Genomic DNA, 19375 nt, shown 5'->3' with positions numbered 1-19375 from the left:
GGGGGGAAGCATAGTTACCTAGGAAAATAAGCCCCTGGGATAGTTTAAGTATTCCCTGAGGATGCGGGCTGATTGGAACAGGAGATTATCATTGAAGGGAGCCTTGACTATCTCTGCATCATTGAGGAGATAAACCAATTTCCAGGCACTGACATTGTAAACTCCCAAGTAGGGAGGACTGGCAAGTGACATATTCTTTTTGAGCTCTAGGCTGCAATGAAAGTCTCCTGGGTCCTTCTTTGTCTGACTTAGTCCCACGATCTCAGAGGGAACAGAGTTGTCTCCATGGTGACTGGAATGAGCTGCTCAGGAGAGCAAAGCCAGTCTCTCAGGTCTCAGCCTCAAGATTCTAAATAAGAAAATCAGAGCCATTCCATCTTTGCTGTCAGACTGGAATCCAGCCTGGGCTTGTGTGCCCCACAGCCACAGGAAAAGGAAGCTGCAGGTTTCCATGGCCCCAAATAAACACAGCCTGCTCAGGCCATCTGGTGGCCTGGATTCTAGGAAAGGTGGGGGTAGAGAATGGGACAAGCTGCCCCCGGATGGAGAATAGAGCAGCTGGCAAGCTCCTCTCACCTGCTGCTATAGGAAAACATCCAGAATGGAGGTCCTTCTGGGAGAAACAGGCCTGAGAGGAGCCACCTGTTCCCCTAGAGAGATCAACGCTGAAGACGGATGTCAGTGTTTTGCTTCCCTTCCTTGGTCCTTCTGCAGGTTGAGGTAGTGCTTCAGGAAGGGGGCATTCGTGGGGAGAAAAGAAAGAGGAAAGTAGGAAAATGAATCATCGGTGGCAAGCATGGTGGTGCGTGCCTGTGACCCCACCACTCAGGAGCCTGAGGCAGGAGCATTGCGAGTTTTGAAGCCAGCCTGAGCTACATGGTTGTTCTTTTATTTTTTTCTTTTAGCAGTCATGGAGCTTGAACTCAGGCCTGGGCACTGTCCCTGAGCTTTTCCATTCAAAGCTAGCACGTTACCACTTTGAGCCACAGCCCACTTTTGGCTTTTTGGTGATTTACTGGAGATAAGAGTCTCGTGGACTTTTCTGCCTGGGCTGGCTTTGAACTGTGATCCTCAGAGCTCAGCCTCCTGATTAGCTAGGATTACAGGTGTGAGCCACCAACACTAGTCTTGGGCTACGTAGTGAGATTCTTCTTCAACAAAGCATCAAGCCATTCCTAGTAGCTGGGGGGCTCACAGATACCAGACGTCACCTTTGTGTGTGTGTGTGTGCTGGTCCTGGGGCTTGAACCCAGGGCCTAGGTGCTGTCCCCGAGCTTTTCCTCAAGGCTAGTGCTCTACTTGAGTCACAGTTCCAGTTGTGACTTGTTTTCATCACTTTATTGCTGGTAAGAATTTCACGGACTTTCCTGCCTGGGCTGGCTTTGAACCGTGATCCTCAGATCTCAGCCTTCTTAGTAGCTAAGATTATAGGCACGGTCACCAGAGTCCAGCATTTTCTTTTTTTTTTTTTTTTTTTTTTTTTTTTTTTTTTTTTTTTTTGGCCAGTCCTGGGCCTTGGACTCAGGGCCTGAGCACTGTCCCTGGCTTCTTCCCGCTCAAGGCTAGCACTCTGCCACTTGAGCCACAGCGCCGCTTCTGGCCGTTTTCTGTATATGTGGTGCTGGGGAATCGAACCTAGGGCCTCGTGTATCCGAGGCAGGCACTCTTGCCACTAGGCTATATCCCCAGCCCGAGTCCAGCATTTTCTTTTTCGCCTCGACACTTGAGGAATTCTAGCTGTTCCTGAAGCCCTGGGGTGGGAAAACCAGAATGACTAGCTCTATCCAGAGTCCGTTTCCTGCTTCCTGAAGGCATGTGCAGCACACGCATACCTGTGGCAGGAGTGAGCGCACAAGGCGGCTTCTTCCTTCTTCCTGGAAACTGCTTTCCTCACCATCTCCCCCTGTCCCCTGAAAACCGCCACTCAGTGGGGCTCTTGGGAGTGGGGAAGGGGCCAGTGCCACTAAGGGGAGTAGGAGAAATCCTAGGAAGCTGCAAGGAGCGAATATCGCCAACTAAGGTCCCAGTAGTGATCGGAAGGGAGAGGGTTTTAGAGCAGAGGGGGAATGCTGAGTTCTGGTGGCTCTTGCCTGTCATTCTAGCTACTCATGAGGCTGAGATCTGAGGATCAAGGTTCAAAGCCAGCTCAGGCAGAACAATATCCCAACTCTTATCTCCAATTAACTGGCAAAAAAGCCGGAAGTGTGGCTTAGTGGTAAGAGTGCTCGCCTAGCATGCATACAGCCCTGGGTTTGATTACTCAGCAACACATAAACAGAAAAAGCTGGAAGTGGCGCTGTGGCTCAAGTGGTAGACTGCTAGCCTTGAGCAAAAAGGAAACCAGGGACAGTGCTCAGGCCCCGAGTTCAAGCCCCAGGACTGGAAGATAAAAAAAGAATACAAGGCCCTGAGTTCTCTGAGTTCAGGCCCCCAGTGCCTCCAGTACACCTGTGTTGAGCATATGTACCCTGGCTGATGTAGAACCACGCTCCAATTTCCCCATCACCCACCTTCTATTTGGGTATAATTTTAGCTGATTTGGGGGAGAGGTCTCCCCCACCCCAGAGCATATGCTTTAGTGGAATGGGGTTTCTGTCCAGTAAGTTGGAGACTTTCTCCAGAGCCTGCTTAGAGCTGTCTGGATGCTACTGGTGCTGCGGTGAGCAGGGGCAGGCTGAGAAGCCCGGTGCTCAGGGGCATCAGAGCAAGGCACGCACACAAGGCTGCAGGAGGCAGGCCTGTGACACACACACACACACACACGCACGCACACACACGGATGCAGGGCTGTTTATGCTTTTAGAATACTGGTGCATTTTTTTTTATTAAAGAAGTGAATAAAGCATTTGTAAATATATTTCTCTCATGTACACTTCAAAGGGGATGCCGGGGTGGCTGCTAACAGAGCTGGGGAGGAAAGAGACCACAGCTCCCCCACCTCCTCCCAGCCCCCGTAGGACACAGACATGGAGAGCTGGAAACGGTCCAGTTCCCAAGGATCAGATCCCCCCCGTCTGAGCAGAAAGACCCAGCCAGCAGCTGGCATCACAGTGCCTCCGGGAGCGAGGTGGCATCTCCAGGGAGGTCAGGCATGCTGAGAAAACCCCTTGACCCATTAGAAAGAGTAAGGCATGAAGGTTTCCACTGTGTTCCTGCACACAGGGCAGGGCCGCCGGCTTCCAGGGCTCCTTGGCCTTCCAGGGTCTCGGGGAAGGTGGCAGACAGAACTGGAAGCCTGAAGGCGTTGCTGAGGGCAAGCTGGGGGGCCTTGGCATCTCGGCTGAAGCTTGATCCTCTCAAGTCCTAACCCTTAGGGTTAAGCTGGGGCCTCCAAGGCGCCCCCTCTCCCCCCGCAAAGGTGAGAGGTAAGGAGCCGGCATTTTGGGGGGGGGGCAGGGAGCTTGTTCTTGTTGTCCCTGCCTCTGCTCAGTGTGAGGTGAGGATCATGGGGAGTCCTTGGTGAAGGGGAATGGGGTGACCGTGGGGAGTGCTGGCTGGAAGCACATGCCCAAGACATTCTGGGGGGTGGGGGGCTGCGGCCGTGCCCTGCGCCCTGCGCCGCCGCAGGGCTGGGAGCATAGAGTGAATGAGACATCATGGTCCCTGAGAGCAGCGCAGGGAAGGGAGGCAGAGGTGGTGTGCGAACATGGGGGGTGGGGGTGGGGAGGGGAACGGGACTCCCCTACCATCCTGGGCCCTGGTGGGCTTCCTGCCCTGAAGGCATTTGCAAGGCTGGAGGAGGTGGAGGGTGTTGTGTATGGCTGTGGAGGGGGCTCCACCTCCCCTCCGATTGGCTACAGATCTGTCATGAACTGAGGGTCCTGGCCGGGGGCAGGAGCCGGGTGGGGGGGGGGGCCCTGGGCCTGGCTCTGCGCTTCCAGGGCCATCTGTGACCAGCTCGGGGCTCTGGAAGGGGGCGGGCGGGACAGCTGGTACTGAGGGAATGACAGCATGTCATGGCTGGAGAGAAGCAGTGGGTGGTTGGGGGGACTCCGGAAGCCAGCGGTGGCCGGCTCTGAGATTCTCCCCTTTCAAGTGTTTCCAGTTGTGGCACGGGGTCAAGGAGACTTGCATTATAAATCTCTTAAGAGAAACAACTTGGGCGGGGGTGGGGGGGGGAGGAGGGCAAAGTCAGCTGAGCCAAAGCCTCTTCCTGACATTTGGCCACCCTCTGAGAGTGGGCTCAGAGTCTGGAAGCTTGGGGCGGGGGGGGGGGGGGGGGGGGGAGGTGCAGGGGATGGGAGCGTTTGGCTTTGAAACTGAGCTGTGCCTTCAGGCTGAAGCGGGGTGGCCGAGGACTCTTAGGAGACAGGGCAGGTGGGCCATCCCATCGGCCAGAGGGTGCTAGGTCCCCACACGGGACGGCCTCACCTCCCACGCCGGCCATGATTCAGTGTGGCTAAATTAGGGACTTTCCTCAACAAAGAGGGTGGCCCAGGCGTGAGGGGGACACCTCCCCCCCCCCGCCCCGCCCCGCAGCCGGGAGCGCAGGAGAGGCTGCGGGCTGGGAAAGGGGTCACTTGCTGCAGTGTGTCTTGACTTTGGTGGCGTTGATGTCAGCCTTGGTCTTCTGGATCCTGGCAAAAATCTCCTTGAAGAGTGCCTTGTACTCGGGCTGGCTCTGCTCCAGCCTCTTGTCCACAGCCTCCACGTGCTGGCTCAGGCTCTTCTCGCCCGTCTTGGCCTCCCCCTGGCCGTCCTCGCCGCCCCCCAGGTCCCTCCACGAGCTGTCGCGGGAGATGGGCCGGGAGGTCTGCACGCCCGCGTGCCGCACCGCCGCCCCGTGCTGCCGGCACTTGCTCAGCAGCTCCTCGTACTTGTCCAGCAGCGCGTGGTACTGCTCGTCCACCTCGCGCAGGATGGACATGCCCCGCCGGCGCACGCTGTTGGCGTGCAGGGTGAGGTTGCCCGCGTGCCTGCCGGCCGGGTCTTTGGCCACAATGGCGTTGAGCGCCGTGTCGCTGCAGCTCTTCCGCACCGCGTGCCCGGGGGAGGCGGTGGGGGAGGAGATCCCGTCCTGGCCCCCGCAGTGGGCCCCGCTTCCCGGCTGGGGGTCATCGGCCTCGGGGGCTTGGGCGAGAGGGGCCAGCAGGGCCTCTGCCAAGTGGTCGTCCCGGCCTAGCAGGTAGGTCTTGGCCTGCTTCATCTGCTGCAGCTCCAGCAGCTCGGCCTCCAGCTCCTGCACCCGCAGGCGGCAGCCCTCCATCTCGCACAGCTGGCCCTCCAGCTCTGTGTACTCCTGGAGCACCGCCGCGTACTCCCGCTCCGCCTGGTCCTTGCGCTGTCGCTCCTGGCTTACCTGGGAGCGCAGCACCCCCACCAGGGTCTGCAGCCGCTCGTTCTCCTGCTCCAGGGGCCGAGGGCCCAGCTCCAGCGAGGAGCTGTGCAGGCGGAAGGCATCCTCGCACCTGCAGGGATGGGGCAGTCGTTGGTTGGTCACGGCCAAGGTTCCCAGCGCATCCGAGGCTGCGCCTAGGTAAATGCTTTAACACCGAGCTACCTCCTCAGCCATGGCCTGAGCACCTCCCCGCCCCCCTCGACTCTTTTTTATTTTGGTGCCCTCACTGGGACTTGAACTCAAGGCCTATGCACTTCTGCTGGGCTGTTTTTCCTCAGGGCTGGCTCTCTACCACTTGAGCCACACTACCACTTTTGGCTTTGGGCTAGATAATTGGAGAGAAGAGTCTCCAGGCTTCTGTGCCCGGGCTGGCTTTGAACTTCCATCCTCGGATTTCAGTCTCTTGAGTAGCTAAGAGTTACAGGTGTGAGCCACAAGTGCTCAGTACTGGGGTTTGAGCTCAGAGCCTGGGTGCTGGCCCTTAGCTTTCTCGATCAAGGCTGGCACTCTACCACTTGAACCACAGCCCCACTTCTGGCTTTTTGGTGGTTTCTGAGAGGTAAGAGTTTCAGAGATGTTCTTGCCCAGACTGCCTATGAATTGCAATCCTCAGATCTCAGCCTCCCGAGTAGCTAGTATTACAGCTGTAAGCCACAGGTGGCAGGCTTCACTCAGTATTTCTTTCTTTTTTTTTTTTTTTTTGGCCAGTCCTGAGCTTGGACTCAGGGCCTGAGCACTGTCCCTGGCTTCTTTTTTTGCTCAAGGCTAGCACTCTGCCACTTGAGCCACAGCGCCACTTCTGGCCGTTTTCTATGTATGTGGTGCTGGGGAATCGAACCCAGGGCTTCATGTATGCGAGGCGAGCACTCTTGCCACTAGGCCATATCCCCAGCCCCACTCAGTATTTCTTATCAGTCAGATTTAATGGGCACTGAAAGGAACAGTGCTTAAGTCCTCCTGGCTTAGAACCGTAGCTGTGCCTCTGGCTAAACACGTGACCTTGGATGATACACCACCGAGCTCCCGATTTTCTTACCAGTGGTAGCAAAACACACGTGGCAGGAGGTGGTGGGTGTTAAACGGGCAGAGCAGTGTCTGTGTCCCGGATGATGTGCCAACCTTCCCTCCCACCTGCCGCCGTCCGTCATTACCTTTTCCCCTGACTGGCACTCTTGGGACTCTGAGGGCCAGGGACGCCTCACTTACCGGGGGCTGGTGCACAGCTCCTTGAGGCAGGGGAAGGTGTGGATGGTCTTCCTGCGCTCCCGCTTCTCCCGGCGCACCTGCAGCTGCTCCAGGCCCCGCAGCTGCTCCACCTGGGCTTGCAGCTCCTCTACCTGGGTCTGAAGACGCTCGATGGTCTCTGTCAGCCTGAGGTGAGGGGAGCACACAGATAGAAGAAGCTTGAAGGGGGACCGAGCAGCTCTGGCTCCCCGCGGGCGAAGGGACATGAGTGGCTGGGTACTGGGGGCTCAGGCCTGTAACCCTAGCTACTCAGGAGGCTGAGATCTGAGGATCCTGAGGGTCAAAACCAGCCCAAATGGTAGAGCATCAAACCTTGAGTATAAAAACCAGCCAAGAGCACAAGTCCTTGAGTCTGAGGCCCAATACCAGCACCCAAATGAGACACCCAGCTTTGAGTAGGCTGAGGTCAAACAGGGAACTCTGCGTGCCAGTACTGGGGGCTGGACAATGCCTCCTTTGCGCTCGGGACTAGCACTCTTACCACTTGAGCCCCGGTTCCACTTCCCTCTCGTGGCTGGTTATTTGGAGATAAGACTCTCGCAGGCTTTCCTACCCGGGCTGGCTTTGAACTGGGATTCTCGGATCTCAGCCTCCTGACTAGCTAGCGTTACAGGCATGAGCCACTGGCACCTGGCTTTTTGCCTCTTCTTATTGCCTAAAATAGCCTGGTGCTCAACCGGTAAGGGCAAAGCTCTGCATCCTCCTGGAGTTCTGGCCTGGGCATCTGGGGGAAGGGCCCATGTGTGCTCCCGCCCCATGCCCAGGTGCCCCCGGCCCCGGGCCTCTCCCCTCCCCCACCTCGGCCCAGCCCTCACCCATGGATCTTCTGCTGGGCAGCCTTACTCTCCAGCACCAGCCTCTGGTTGGTCAGCTCCAGGTCTCGGGCGGTGAGGTCCAGCTGCTCGTACACTTTGGCGTGCTGCTCGTTCACGTGCCGTAGTGTGTCTATCTGCTTGGTCAGGTACTGTGAGCAAGAGGTGGTTTGGAGTAAAACATTTATTTGTTGTCCGAACTGAGGTTTGAACTCAGGGCCCGGGCACTGCTCCTTGGCTTTTGTCCTCAAGGCTATTAGGTTTTTAAAGTAGGTAGCCGGTAAAGGTGAACGCCACACGGTATTCAGGCAGGAGAGAAAGTTTATTACCAAACTGCTGGCCTGTGGCCAAGACGATGCATGGCTGAAGAGAAGGGCGATCCCCACCCTGCCCTGCCTTATCTAGGGTATGCCGGGTACCCAGGTAACTGGGTGGAGACTTAACCAGGTGGGGGGTATCTGCGTGGAGCACTCCCGGGGGGCCGACCTTACAAAAATCTCTTGGCTTTTCCTGCCTGGGCTGGCTTTGAACCCCAGTCTTCAGATCTCAGCCTCCTAAGTAGCTAGGATGACAGGTGTGAGCCACCAGGGCCCGGCTGGAGTGAACTCTTTGGATGAAGCAGGGATGACGTCGCTCTCTGTCTGACACACTCCTAAGGACACACTCACTACCTTCGGGCGGCTTATTTTCACTTGAGCAAGAATCAAAGACAATGGGGCTGCCTAAGACAGCCGAGCAGGTGATCTGTAAAGGCCTTGGGATCAGGGCTGTGTCTGCTCAGGGTGCTTCTGGCAAAGCAGGCCCTGGCTGGGCGGGGCCCGCAGGCTCCGAGCCTCAGGGGCGGGGCCAGGCGCTCACCTCAATCTCCTGCACTTGCTCCTCGTTGGTGGAGTACATCTGCTGCAGAGACTCCTCCAGCTCCTTGTTCCTCTCCAGCAGGGTCTTCCCCAGCTCTGCCGCCAGGTGCAAGTCTGAGGGAGGAGGCAGGAGAACGTAGCACCGGGAGAAAGGCCAGCATTTTTTTTTTCCCCCACTCTGGCTGGTTCCTTGAGCATTCCAAGGACACCAAGACACAGGGAGCCTGGGGGGAGACCTTTGTACCACTGTCGTTTCTGCCCCAAATGTCCTTTAACCCCATTTTCCAAGGCTCTCACTACTTTCCCCTCCTTCCAAATCTGTCTTTGTTGTTGTTTCCAGTACCGGGGTTTGAACTCAAGGTCTCCTGCTTGCTCACCTTGCTTGCAGTGTCCTACCACTTGAACCATGCCTCCAGCCTGGCATTATGCTGATTAACTGAAGATGGGAGTCTCAAGGACTTTCCAGGCTGTCCTTGGGCATGGATTATCTGGATCTCAGCCTCCTGGGTAGCTACAGGCGTGAGCCTGTACCCAGCTTGGACGTTGTTTTCTAAGACAGGATCTCCTTATTTATTTTTATGTATCTATTTATTTTTGTGCCAGTACTGGGGCTTGAATTCAGGGCCTGGGTGCTGTCCCTTAACCCAAGCTGGTGCTTGACCACTTGAACCACAGCTCCACTACAGGCTTTTTGATGGTTAATTGAAGAAAAGATTCTCTCTTGCCTGAGCTAATTTCAAACTTCGATCCTCAGATCTCAGCCTCTTGAGCAGTTAGGATTATAGGCAACAGCTACTGGCTCTTGGGCAGTCTCCTTAAGTATCCCAGGCTGGCCTCGAACTCATGATCTCACTGCCTCAGCCTCTTGAATGCTAGGATCATAGGAAGACACCAGGACTCAAATGCAAGTCTGTCTTTTAATGTCACATTTTCCTAGGGTTGATGGTATCATCTTCGCCGACCATTGGGTTCAAAGCTGAAGTCTCCCCTGCTCTGCGCTCTCTCTACTCCTTAATTTTTCTCCTTAGCACCATATAAGCAAACAACACAGTCATTTGTCTTGTTTATCACCTGTAACTAATTACATTTTGTTCACTGGTAAGCCCAGGGTCTAGGACAATACAAGGTACAGAGCAGATCTATAATGCATCATTTTGCAAAGAACGCGTAAGTAGAATATGCTAAGTACATCAATAAACAAAGGGGGCAAAGGAGTCACTAAGTAAGAAAGCTTCTAAGAGGCAAATAAGCAATGTTGCAGTTCGGCTTGAAGGCTGAGTAGGAAGGAGCTCAGTAAGGGGTAAATAGGGCAGAGTACTAGAATTGGGTGGGACTGATTCCACATCTTCATTTTCCAGGTCACAAGCAGTTCAAGGAAAAGCGTCTTTTCCATAGTCACTAGCAGGTTTCAGGTCTCATTACCTCGGTTGGGAGCTATTATTAGATGCGGCTGACATATGGCCTTCTCCCAAACCTTTTCTTTTCTTTGGACAGCAAGTGATCTTTCTGCAACCTTGTAGAACTGGAACTTCTCTCTCACCCTCTGACAAAGGTGGGCTCAAAGTAAATCTGTCTTATTTTTAGGAGAATGCATGTTGGGGTAAAAGGATGTGGCAAGTACTGAAATCCCTAAAGCTCCCCTCTCCCCCCACCCCCCCAAGCCCATACTGGTCCTGGAGCTTGAGCTCAGGGTCTGGGTGCTGTCCCTGAGCTTTTATGTTCAAGGCTGGCGCTCTACCACTTAAGCCTCAGCTCCACTTCCAGCCTTTTGCTGGTTAATTGGAGATAAGAGTCTTTCCTGCCTCAGTTGGCTTTGGACCTCGATACTCAGATCTTAGCCTGCTGAGTAGCTGGTATTTCAGGAAGAGGCACTGGCACCCAGCCTAGTTTGGCTTTTTCAGCTCAAGGCTAGAGTTCTATCTACCACTTGAGTCACACCCTCACTTTCCCCCTAAAACTTTTCCTCATGGGTCTGTAGGAAGTTGCCTAGACATTTAGAATGCCTATCTGTCCTCTTACCACATTCTTGTATATTCTATATATTCATCTTTCTTTTGTTTCTAAAAAATCATGGGGGCTAGAAGCAAAATTATTCTAAGGTGGGTTGATTATGGTTGTGAACATACAAGTCTGTGAACAGACTAAAATTTCCTCAATTGAACCCACCAAATGGGTGAATCTTATGGTATGTGAACTATACAACAAAGTTTAAATTTTATTTTTTGGTTGAGTGTGATGGTTTACACTCATAATCCCAGCAACCATGAAGGAGACAATTAGGAGGCTCGAGGCCAACTTGTGTTAATGACGACTATTTTTTTTCTTTTGGTCGGTTTTGGGGCTTCAACTCTGGGCCTAGGCGCTGTCCCTGAGCTCTTCAGCTCAAGGCTAGCCCTCTACAACTTGAGCCACAGTGCTACTTCCAGTTTTCTGGTGGCTCACTGATGATGAGTCTCACAGACTTTCCTGCCCGGGCTGGCTTTGAAGCATGATCCACAGATCTCAGTGTTAGTGACAACGTCTCTCAACCTATAAGCAGGTCTTGTCCCAGCTACTTGGGAGGCAATAGGTAGCAGAACTGCAGTCCAAGGCCATTTTAGGAGAGAGACTATTTGAAAAATCACTAAGATACAAAAAATATGGGGTATGACATGTCTGGGAGAGTGCCTGCCTAGCAAGTGCAATAGCCTGAATTCAAACCCTAATACAACCCCGGAAAGAAAATAATTAATGAAAATACATACTTAGGCAGGCTTAATCCAAAGACAGAGATTGATGGAAGAGAATAAGTCCTTAAAGAGATCCTTAGGGAAAACTCAGGCTGCGACACCATGCTGTTTTCTAAAATACTTTTAATTCTTTTTATCTTTTTAATTATTTTTTTTATTGGCACACATTAGTTGTACAAAGGGGGGGGTTCACTGTGACAGTTCCATCCATCTATACATTGTAGACCTCATCAACATCACCCTTCCACACTCTTCCTCGTTTCTCCTCTTCCAACAGGCTTCATTATTATTCTATTTCCTTCCTTCTTTCCTTCCTTCCTTCTCCGTCCCCCCTACCCTGTTTCTGTCTCTCTTTCTTCTTTTTTTTTTGTGTGTGCGTGTGCCAGTCCTGGTCTCATGCTCTACTATTTGAACCACATCCCCGCTTCCAGCTTTTTGCTGGTTAACTGGAGATAAGAGTCTCATAGATTTGTGTGCTTTGACCCATGACCCTTAGATCTCAGACTCCTGAGTATCAAGGATTTCAGGTATAAGCCAGCAGCTTTTCACTGGGCTACCAATTCTTCATGGGTTATTTTTAAGATAGGGTCTCTCTTCCCAACCAGGTGAGTACCTGAGCCAGGATCTGAAGGGTGGGCCTTTTTGGTCTAGTTCCTGCCCAAAGCAAGAAAGTTTTGGTCTTTCTTACTTTAATGAGCTGTTTCTTAAACAGCTTCACCTGGGCTGATGGTGTAAACCTGGATCAGGGTGCAGAGAAACCTTTTTTTTTTTTTGCCAGTCTTGGGCTTGGACTCAGGGCCTGAGCACTGTCCCTGGCTTCTTTTTGCTCAAGGCTAGCACTCTGCAAATTGATCAACAGCGCCACCTCTGGCCGTTTTCTGTATATGTGGTGCTGGGGAATCGAACCCAGGGCTTCAAGTATACAAGGCAAGCACTCTTGCCACTAGGCCATATTCCCAGCCCTGCAGAGAAACAATTCTATGGGGCCCATATAACGTGGTCCAAGGATTCAGCTGGTTAATACTTTTTTGTTGTTGTTGGTTGTGTTGTTGTTGTGTTGGTTGTGAACTCAGGGCTTATGTGCAATTCCTGAGATCTCTCATTCAAGGGTAATGCTCTACCACTTTGAGCCACAGCTCCACTTCTGGTTTTCTGGTGGTTAATTGGAGATGAGTCTCATGGACTTTCCTGCTTGGGCTGGCTTTTTTTTTTTTTGGCCAGTCCTGGGCCTTGGACTCAGGGCCTGAGCACTGTCCCTGGCTTCTTCCCGCTCAAGGCTAGCACTCTGCCACTTGAGCCACAGCGCTGCTTCTGGCCGTTTTTTTTCTGTATATGTGGTGCTGGGGAATCGAACCTAGGGCCTCGTGTATCCGAGGCAGGCACTCTTGCCACTAGGCTATATCCCCAGCCCCTTGGGCTGGCTTTTGAACTATGATCCTCAGATCTCAGCCTCCTGAGTAGCTAGGAATACAGGTGTGAGGCCCTGGTTCCTGGCATGAATGTTTTTCCTTTTTAGACATCATACTAGTTCTGGAGTCACTAGTTCTGGTGGGCTTTCTTTTCCCTCATAGAAAACTTCATAAATATGGCTGCCTCCACTTAGCCCTTGGCTACGCATCAGGCAGGAGACTGGAAGCCTTCCTGGTCGGGCCCTGGAAAGCAGAGCCTCATGATTTCTTTCAGCCAATCTAGGCACAGGCCTCAAGTCACCTTCTGGAAGCCAGAGGGGCCTGATTGCCATTAGCATGAACAAAAGGCCAAATGTCATCATCAAAACTAACCTGAAGCCTTAGCAGGGCATCAGTAGCAGATGCCTGTAATCCTAGCTACTCAGGATGCTGAGATCTAAGGATCGTGGTTCAAAGCCGTCCTGGTGCTTGCCTCGTATACATGAAGCCCTGGGCTCGATTCCTCAGCACCACATATATAAAAAACGGCCAGAAGTGGTGCTGTGGCTCAAGTGGTAGAGTGCTAGCCTTGAGCAAAAAAGAAGCCAGGGACAGTGCTCAGGCCCTGAGTCCAAGGCCCAGGACTGGCAAAAAAAAAAAAAAAAAAAAAAAAAAGGTTGGCTTCAGTGGCTCACGCCCGTAATCTCCTCAGGAGCTGAGATCTGAGGATTGTGGTTTTCAATGCCAGCCTGGGCAGGAAAGTCCATGAGGCTTCAACAGAAGGAGAAAAAAAAAAGCCTTAAGAGGAGCTATGGCTCAAGTGGTAGAGCACTGGCCTTGAGAAAAAACAAAAACAAAAAACTTAAGAACAGCACCCAGGCCCGGAGTTCAAGCCCCAGGATACACACACACCAAAAAAGTCTTTGGTCTCGAGAAGTTAACTAGCTGATGAACATGGCAAGAACTTGTTAGAGACATAAACCGATTAAGAGAATGAAGATATTGGCTATATGACTATTAGCTGTAAATTGGACATGTACAAAGTGTGAGTGTGATGTTACAGTGAGATCCCAGGCCTATGGGATGTTGTGTACTTGGCAGAAACCATGGGCTTGACAAAGACCAGCCCTGGGTTGTGATGAGAGCACCTCACTACTTTCCTATTTCCAGAATAGATGGCAAACGTTCCACTCATACCCACACTGTAGCTAATCATTCCCGCATAAGTGAGAAAGAGCAGAGGAGGGCTGTGTTCCAAACCACCTCCCTACTTGGAACCCTATGAGGCTGAGCGCTGGTAGCTTATGCCTGTAATTCTAGCGAGTCAGGAGGCTGAGATCTGAGGACTGTGGCTCAAAAGCTGCCCGGTCAGACTCTTATCTCCAATTAACCATTCAAAAACTGGAAGTAGAGCTGTGGCTCAAAGTGGTAGAGTGCTAGCCTTGAGCGAAAGAGCTCAGGGATGGTGCCTAGGCCCCATGACCCACCCCCAAAAGAAAAAAGAGACTGAGATCTGAGGATTGAGGTTGGAAGCCAGCTTAGGTAGACAAAATGGAGAGACTCTTATCTCCAGTTAACCACCAAAGGGCCAGAAGTGGAGCTGTGGCTGTACACACGTGTACACACACACACACACACACACACACACACACACGAACTAAGATGTGGTCTTTAAAGAGGCTGTTGCAACCACACTCTACATGGTGGCCTGCGAGGGGTCCTTGCACCTTTACCAAGGGGAGAGAGGAAAGGCCGAGTGCTTCTCCTTCCAGGTCAGTATCTGTCTGGCTTCTTAAGTACTAGGGTCCGTACTTTGCGCTATGAGTGGGGTCATCGGGGACTGCCTTGTGACCTGGTCACCTACTTCTCCAGGGGCAGGGAGGAAGGATCATAGTGCTAGCCACTTGGGAACAAGGAGTTGAGTCTCAGACCACTGCACTGGTCCCAGCTAGCACGGGGGATGGCAGGAGCAGTCTAGAAGCTGCAGGGCAGGGACTCAGTATCACCAGGCAGCTCCAGGGAGGGTGGCTAAGCAGAAAACTGGTGTTGAGTGACAAATAGCCTACTATGGCTAGATTAACAGGACCAAGCCAGGGAAGATAGAGAATCTGAGCTCACAGCTCCCCTGCTTGGGCCTCAGGGTTTTCTGGGGTCTCTTCCAGGGGACTTCAGTGTTTTTATGATGCATTGTTCCAGAGGCCTGAGAGGGAATGGCTGGAGGGCCCAGGGGCTGCTGTCTTTGAAAGGAAATCTCAAACAAACTTCAAAGCCAGCCTGGTTACATATGGCTGTCTCAAAAAAGAAAGAAAAGCCACATGGAATGTTCAAGGCTGTTATCTTAGTTACTTGGGGGGAAGCAGAGATTGAGGGATCATGGTTCCAGACTAGCCTGGGCAAAAAGAAGTTTGTGACACTCCATCTAAAGCAATGGCCTGGCACAAAAGCACACGTTTCCAGCAACACGAAAAAGCATGAATAGAAGGATATCAGCCTAGGTTGCCCAAGGAATACAGAAAGACCCTACCTAGAAAACAAGCAACGAGCCAAGCACCAGTGGCTCGCACCTGTAATCCTAGCTACTCAGGAGGCTGCGATTTAAGGACTGAGGTTCAAAGCCAGTCCAGACAGACAAATCTGGCTCTCACCCTTCAATTAACCAGCAAAAAGCTGGAAGTGAAGGCATGGCTTAACTAGTAGAATGCCTGCCTTAGCAAGCTCAAGGGCACTGATTTCAATTCCAGAATAGACGGAAAGGAAGAGGGAATTCTCAGGAATTCTGGAGTTCCCAGATTTGGGGAGGGGGTAGCGGTGGCCAGGTCCTTTGGGATACCCAAGATGGCAGAAGAATGTCCCCTCCTTTTGCCATGTCAGAGCCCTCCCTAGAGGGAGATGACTCAAGGTCAGGCTAGGCAGGTGCCTGGGACTTCAGATCTGTGAGTCAGCAGCCATCTCCGCCTGGACAGGGGTGTCTACACAGTCTGCCACCCTGGGCCCGAGGTGGGGGAGGGGGTGGGCAGACAGAGAGCCAATGCTTAATAATTCATGGTTTTTTTTCTATTTTCAAAGTGGTCATGGCAGTAGGTGGAGGGCACGCAGCTAATCTGGGCCCTCGTCTGTCTCAAGCACTTCCTCCCATTGGGACAGAGCCACGGACACAGTTTGGCGTTAGGGCCAAACTTCTGGAAAGTGAAGTCAGGTTTGTACCTGGCCAAGGGAAAATAGGCACAGAGGGGGATCTGGTGAATGAAGGTGGCCCAGGGAGCAGCTGGGGTGGAAGAGAATTCCGGGGCTGGGTGTAGGAAAGAGGAATTCAACAGGTATGTGACCTCCCCCCCACCATGGCTGCCCTTTGGTTGGGCTCTACCCAGCTCTCCTGGCAAGGCAAAGGTGGGGTGATGGTGCTTCAGTGGTTGTGCCCCCCACTTTCTACTTCCCAGTTTCTCACTTGGCTCCTGAGCCTTGGTACAAATGTCCTTTCTCTTCCTTCCTTGGCCCTCTAGCTCAAGCTTTCTGAGTCTCTGCTTCACTGTGTCTAGTCCAAGAGATTGCAAACCCCCTGTTGAGGTGACACAGCTGTTAGTTTGATCTCATTTCTGTCTTCTCGGCTGGAACGTGGGGTCCCCAGAGGGCGGGCTCAGAACAGCCCCTGGCCCATGGCAGACAGATACCTGGGACTGTGGTGGGACGTTCCAGTTTCGTTCCAGTCTGTCTAATTACTGGTTCTCCTTCCCCCTCCTCCCTCCGACACTTGTTCCTGGGTTCCGGCTACCCACATGACTAGTGCAGACTAGCAGGGATGGGAAAAGTGGGGGCCTGCAGGGCCCATTTCCTCACCAAGCTTGGGGCCCCATTGGAATCTCAATACTTCTCTTTCCTCAGAAGCTTCGCATCTCCTTCCTGTCCCGGCTCCCTGGCTCCTTCCTCCCACATCTGGGCCGGGCACAGTGCCAAGCCTCCATCAAGGGCGCTGGAACTAAATGAGACGCCAGCAGGCTCGGCGTCTGCCTTCCCTGGAGGCTATCTTCCCTTGAACTTAGCACCTGATCTTTCCTTCTGAGGCTGCCACTTCCAGGCGGCCATCCACACTCTCTCACCTATACTCTAGTGACAAGCAGGCCTCCTTCACCGGCCCAGGTATACCTAGAGGGTCAAGCTTGTCACTATTCCCAGTGGCCAAGATGGGATCTAGCAGGCAAGTGAGGCCCTGTGGAATGGAAAAGTATCCAGGGTGTTATAGTCAGTATGGGGGCCTCTCCCTGCAGGGTGGCTGAGGCTAGAGTCCACGGAATAGAGCACAGCAGGGTCTAGCCCAGTACCCTCCATCTGGCCTGGTTCTCCCCCCACCACCACCCCCAATGGCTCTGACTGACCCACAGTCCTAAGCACAAGGATAGAGCCTCATCTGCCTGTGAGCCTTGGCTTCTTGGAGAAGTGGGTCAAGGCAGGGAAACAAAGGCTGCAGGATCTGGGTGGACGCTTTCTGTGGGGCAGAGCCAGAGCTCTAGGTCTGCAGAGACAGAGACCAGGGTACCAAGGGCACCAAATGCACTGGTTTGTGTCCATAGCCTCTGGGCTTTCAGGTGACAGTGGGAAGGTCGCTTCTCCCTGGACATTTGTTCTTGTCCCTTCGGGCCCTCATCATCCCAGAAAGAGGCCTTTTGGTGTTGGGAGAGGATGGATTTGATTCCACTCCAGCGGGCTTTGGCCATGACCCTCTCTCAGGCCTCCTCCTTCCCGTCCCAACAGCCCCACCCCTCCTCCCATGATGTCAAAACGGCCACCTCATCACCAGATTCTAACTCCTTCCAGTGACCCTCTCCGCCCTCGGACGCTGCGCGCTCGGACGGGCCCTCAGATGTGGGGTGGTGGTGAGGGTAGCTCCCTCTTTTCTCAGGCTGTGTGTTGGGACAGGGTCTGCAATTCCCAAACTCCCTTCCCCATCCAGTAAGCCATCTGGGGAGGGGTCCTGGGAAGGGAGGGGCTAGGCGATTCCTCCCCTTAGGAAGCCAGATTGGGGCTTTTCTGTTTTCTGGGCTCGGTGCCCACACCACCCCCTTCGCTGGGTACAGTCAAGCGAGTCGGGGAAACTTTCTTCTAATCTCAGCGCTGGGAAATCCTGGCAGGGACAGGTGCCGCTGGATCTCCAAGAGGTGACTTCCCTTCACCTAGATGACACGCTCTCACCAAAACAGACCAGGAGCGCGCACTGCCCCCCTCCTCCCCAAGACTTTCCAGCCAGCACCCAGGTCCCCCTAACCGAACCAGGGGCGCTCCCGGGCGAGCTGGCGGGTGGAGAAATGGGAAGATTACCCGGGCACTTTTGTAGGTCTCCTTCCGCCCCGTCCGGGATTGACAGGACAGGGACCCACGGTCCACAGCCCCCCCCCGCCCCCCGCGCCCATCCTCAGGACGTGGGGCTGCTGGGTGGGGTTCAGCCCGGCCCAGCCCAGCCCGGGTGGCGGTCACGCCGCCCCCAACAATGGAGTAGCGGGCCGGGGTCGCAGGGGCACCCGCGTCCTCCCCTCCCTCCCTCCCTCCCTCCCTCCCTGCCTGCCTGCCACGCGCTCACCCTGCTCCAGATCCTGCTGGTCGTACCAGGGCTCCTCTTCCTCGGCCGGGAAGTCCTCCATCCCCGCGGCTCTCCGCATGGCCCCGCGGGGGGCGCTGGCGGTGGGCGGGCGCTGCGGCGGCGGGCGGCGGGCGGGCGGGCGGCGCCGCTCCGCTCAGGGCCGGGGCGCGGGGCCCGGGACAATGCGGCGGCCGCGGCGGCGGAGGCGGGCCCGGCCTCCCGCGTCGGCCCTGCCCGCGCCGCGCCCCCTCGCCATCGGCCGCCTGCCCCGGGGGTTACCCGCGGGAGCGCGCCCGGGGTGGGGTGGGATGGGAGGGTGGGGAAGCCTCCCGGAGCCTCGCTCGCCGCGATCCCTCGCAGCCCGGGATGGGGGGGTCTCTCGCAGAGTCGGGGGGTAACCGCGGCACAAAGGATTGGAGGGGTGGGGACGCGGAGCAGGACGGTGGCAGAGAAGGTTCCGGGCCCGCCCGGAGCTTCGGGGCGCTTAGAAGGGCGCGGGCATCGCGGCGGGCCCACTCTGCCCAGCTCGGGCCCGCGCGGTCCTCAGCCCAGCCCGCGACGCCCCGAGCCGCAGCCGCCGTTGCCGCATCTCGGCTGGGCCGGCCCGGCCCGCAGCTTCCCCGGCTGCCAGCTCCGAGGGGGTGGGGTCGGCCGCCTTCAGCCAATCAGGACGCGTATGCAAAGCAGGAGGCGGGGCCGGGAGGGGACCTTCCTGGCGTCCCGCTGTGGGAGTTGCGGGGTCAGCGCCCCTCGCCCAGCGACCGTCTGTCCGCTTCTTGGGGTCGTTCGGAAGTTATTTTGTTTACTTGTCGTCCCTCCTTCTGGGTGACTGCAAGTGAGGAACGGTCCCTTGTCCACAGCTGGACCTCCCCTGAAAAAAAAAAAAAAAAAAACAAGCTGGCCAACTGACCCCTCCCCGGAACATTCTTTGAATGGCATTAACTTATAATCTTTTAAGGCTTAAAACCCTCTGGCTGGAAACCAGAGCAGGCTGGGTGTAGAAAAGTTTGAGGGTGTGTCTCTTGCATTCTGGGCCTTTAAGTTTATGTCTCTCTTTCCTGGGGTATCCACATCCTACTTCCCCAATCCAATTGTACCTGTTTAAACCACCCATGCTCAACTATCCAATTCCTTATAGGAATTTTCACCCTCAACCATTCGTCTAAGTAAATTTTGCTGGCACTCACCCACACGCTAGATCTGTGAATATAGGTTGCAATATATCCAACAAGGGACGTGTATCCAAATGCACATTCATAGGAAAAAAGGCTAAAACTTAGGAGAAGAGTATATAAAAGACTTGACCAAAGCTGGGTGAGGTGGGCCACTGCTGTAATTTCATCTTCTGAAGAGGTAGAAGTCAGATGGTGAGTTGCAGCCCAGACCGTATCTCAGAAACAAAAAACACAGGAAGAAAAGCGCTAGGGTATGGCTCTT

At 54.2% G+C, this 19375-nt stretch overlaps 1 protein-coding gene across 2 annotated transcripts; it reads right to left on the bottom strand.

Moving 5' to 3' along the window:
• Nucleotides 1–3953: 3953 nt before the first annotated feature.
• On the bottom strand, nucleotides 3954–18054 carry Cdr2l (cerebellar degeneration related protein 2 like). 2 transcript variants are annotated; one of them, XM_048365476.1, is made up of 5 exons: nucleotides 17939–18054; nucleotides 8254–8366; nucleotides 7399–7547; nucleotides 6545–6709; nucleotides 3954–5408 (listed from the first exon to the last, which is right to left on the bottom strand). In XM_048365476.1, the coding sequence occupies exons 1-5, from the start codon at nucleotides 18015–18017 to the stop codon at nucleotides 4517–4519; spliced, it is 1398 nt and encodes a 465-aa protein (XP_048221433.1). In that variant the 5' UTR covers nucleotides 18018–18054; the 3' UTR covers nucleotides 3954–4516. The 2 variants fall into 2 exon arrangements, with proteins under 2 accessions (XP_048221433.1, XP_048221434.1); XM_048365477.1 differs by lacking the exon at nucleotides 17939–18054 and adding an exon at nucleotides 14488–14650.
• Nucleotides 18055–19375: the final 1321 nt, after the last annotated feature.

Source organism: Perognathus longimembris, chromosome 17, assembly GCF_023159225.1.
Source record: "Perognathus longimembris pacificus isolate PPM17 chromosome 17, ASM2315922v1, whole genome shotgun sequence".
Taxonomy (NCBI): domain Eukaryota; kingdom Metazoa; phylum Chordata; class Mammalia; order Rodentia; family Heteromyidae; genus Perognathus; species Perognathus longimembris.
Note: the sequence above shows the minus strand (reverse complement) of the source record. Positions and strands in the feature narration are given on the sequence as shown.

Bases quoted from the DNA above. Each gene is read 5' to 3' on its own strand.
- Cdr2l (XM_048365476.1), bottom strand. From the start codon at position 18,017: ATGCGGAGAGCCGCGGGGATGGAGGACTTCCCGGCCGAGGAAGAGGAG. The intron at 6,710-7,398 runs GTGAGGGCTGGG...CCCTCACCTCAG, and splicing joins GCCCAGCAGAAGATCCATGG to GCTGACAGAGACCATCGAGC. The intron at 5,409-6,544 runs GTAAGTGAGGCG...CCATCCCTGCAG, and splicing joins GAGCTGTGCACCAGCCCCCG to GTGCGAGGATGCCTTCCGCC.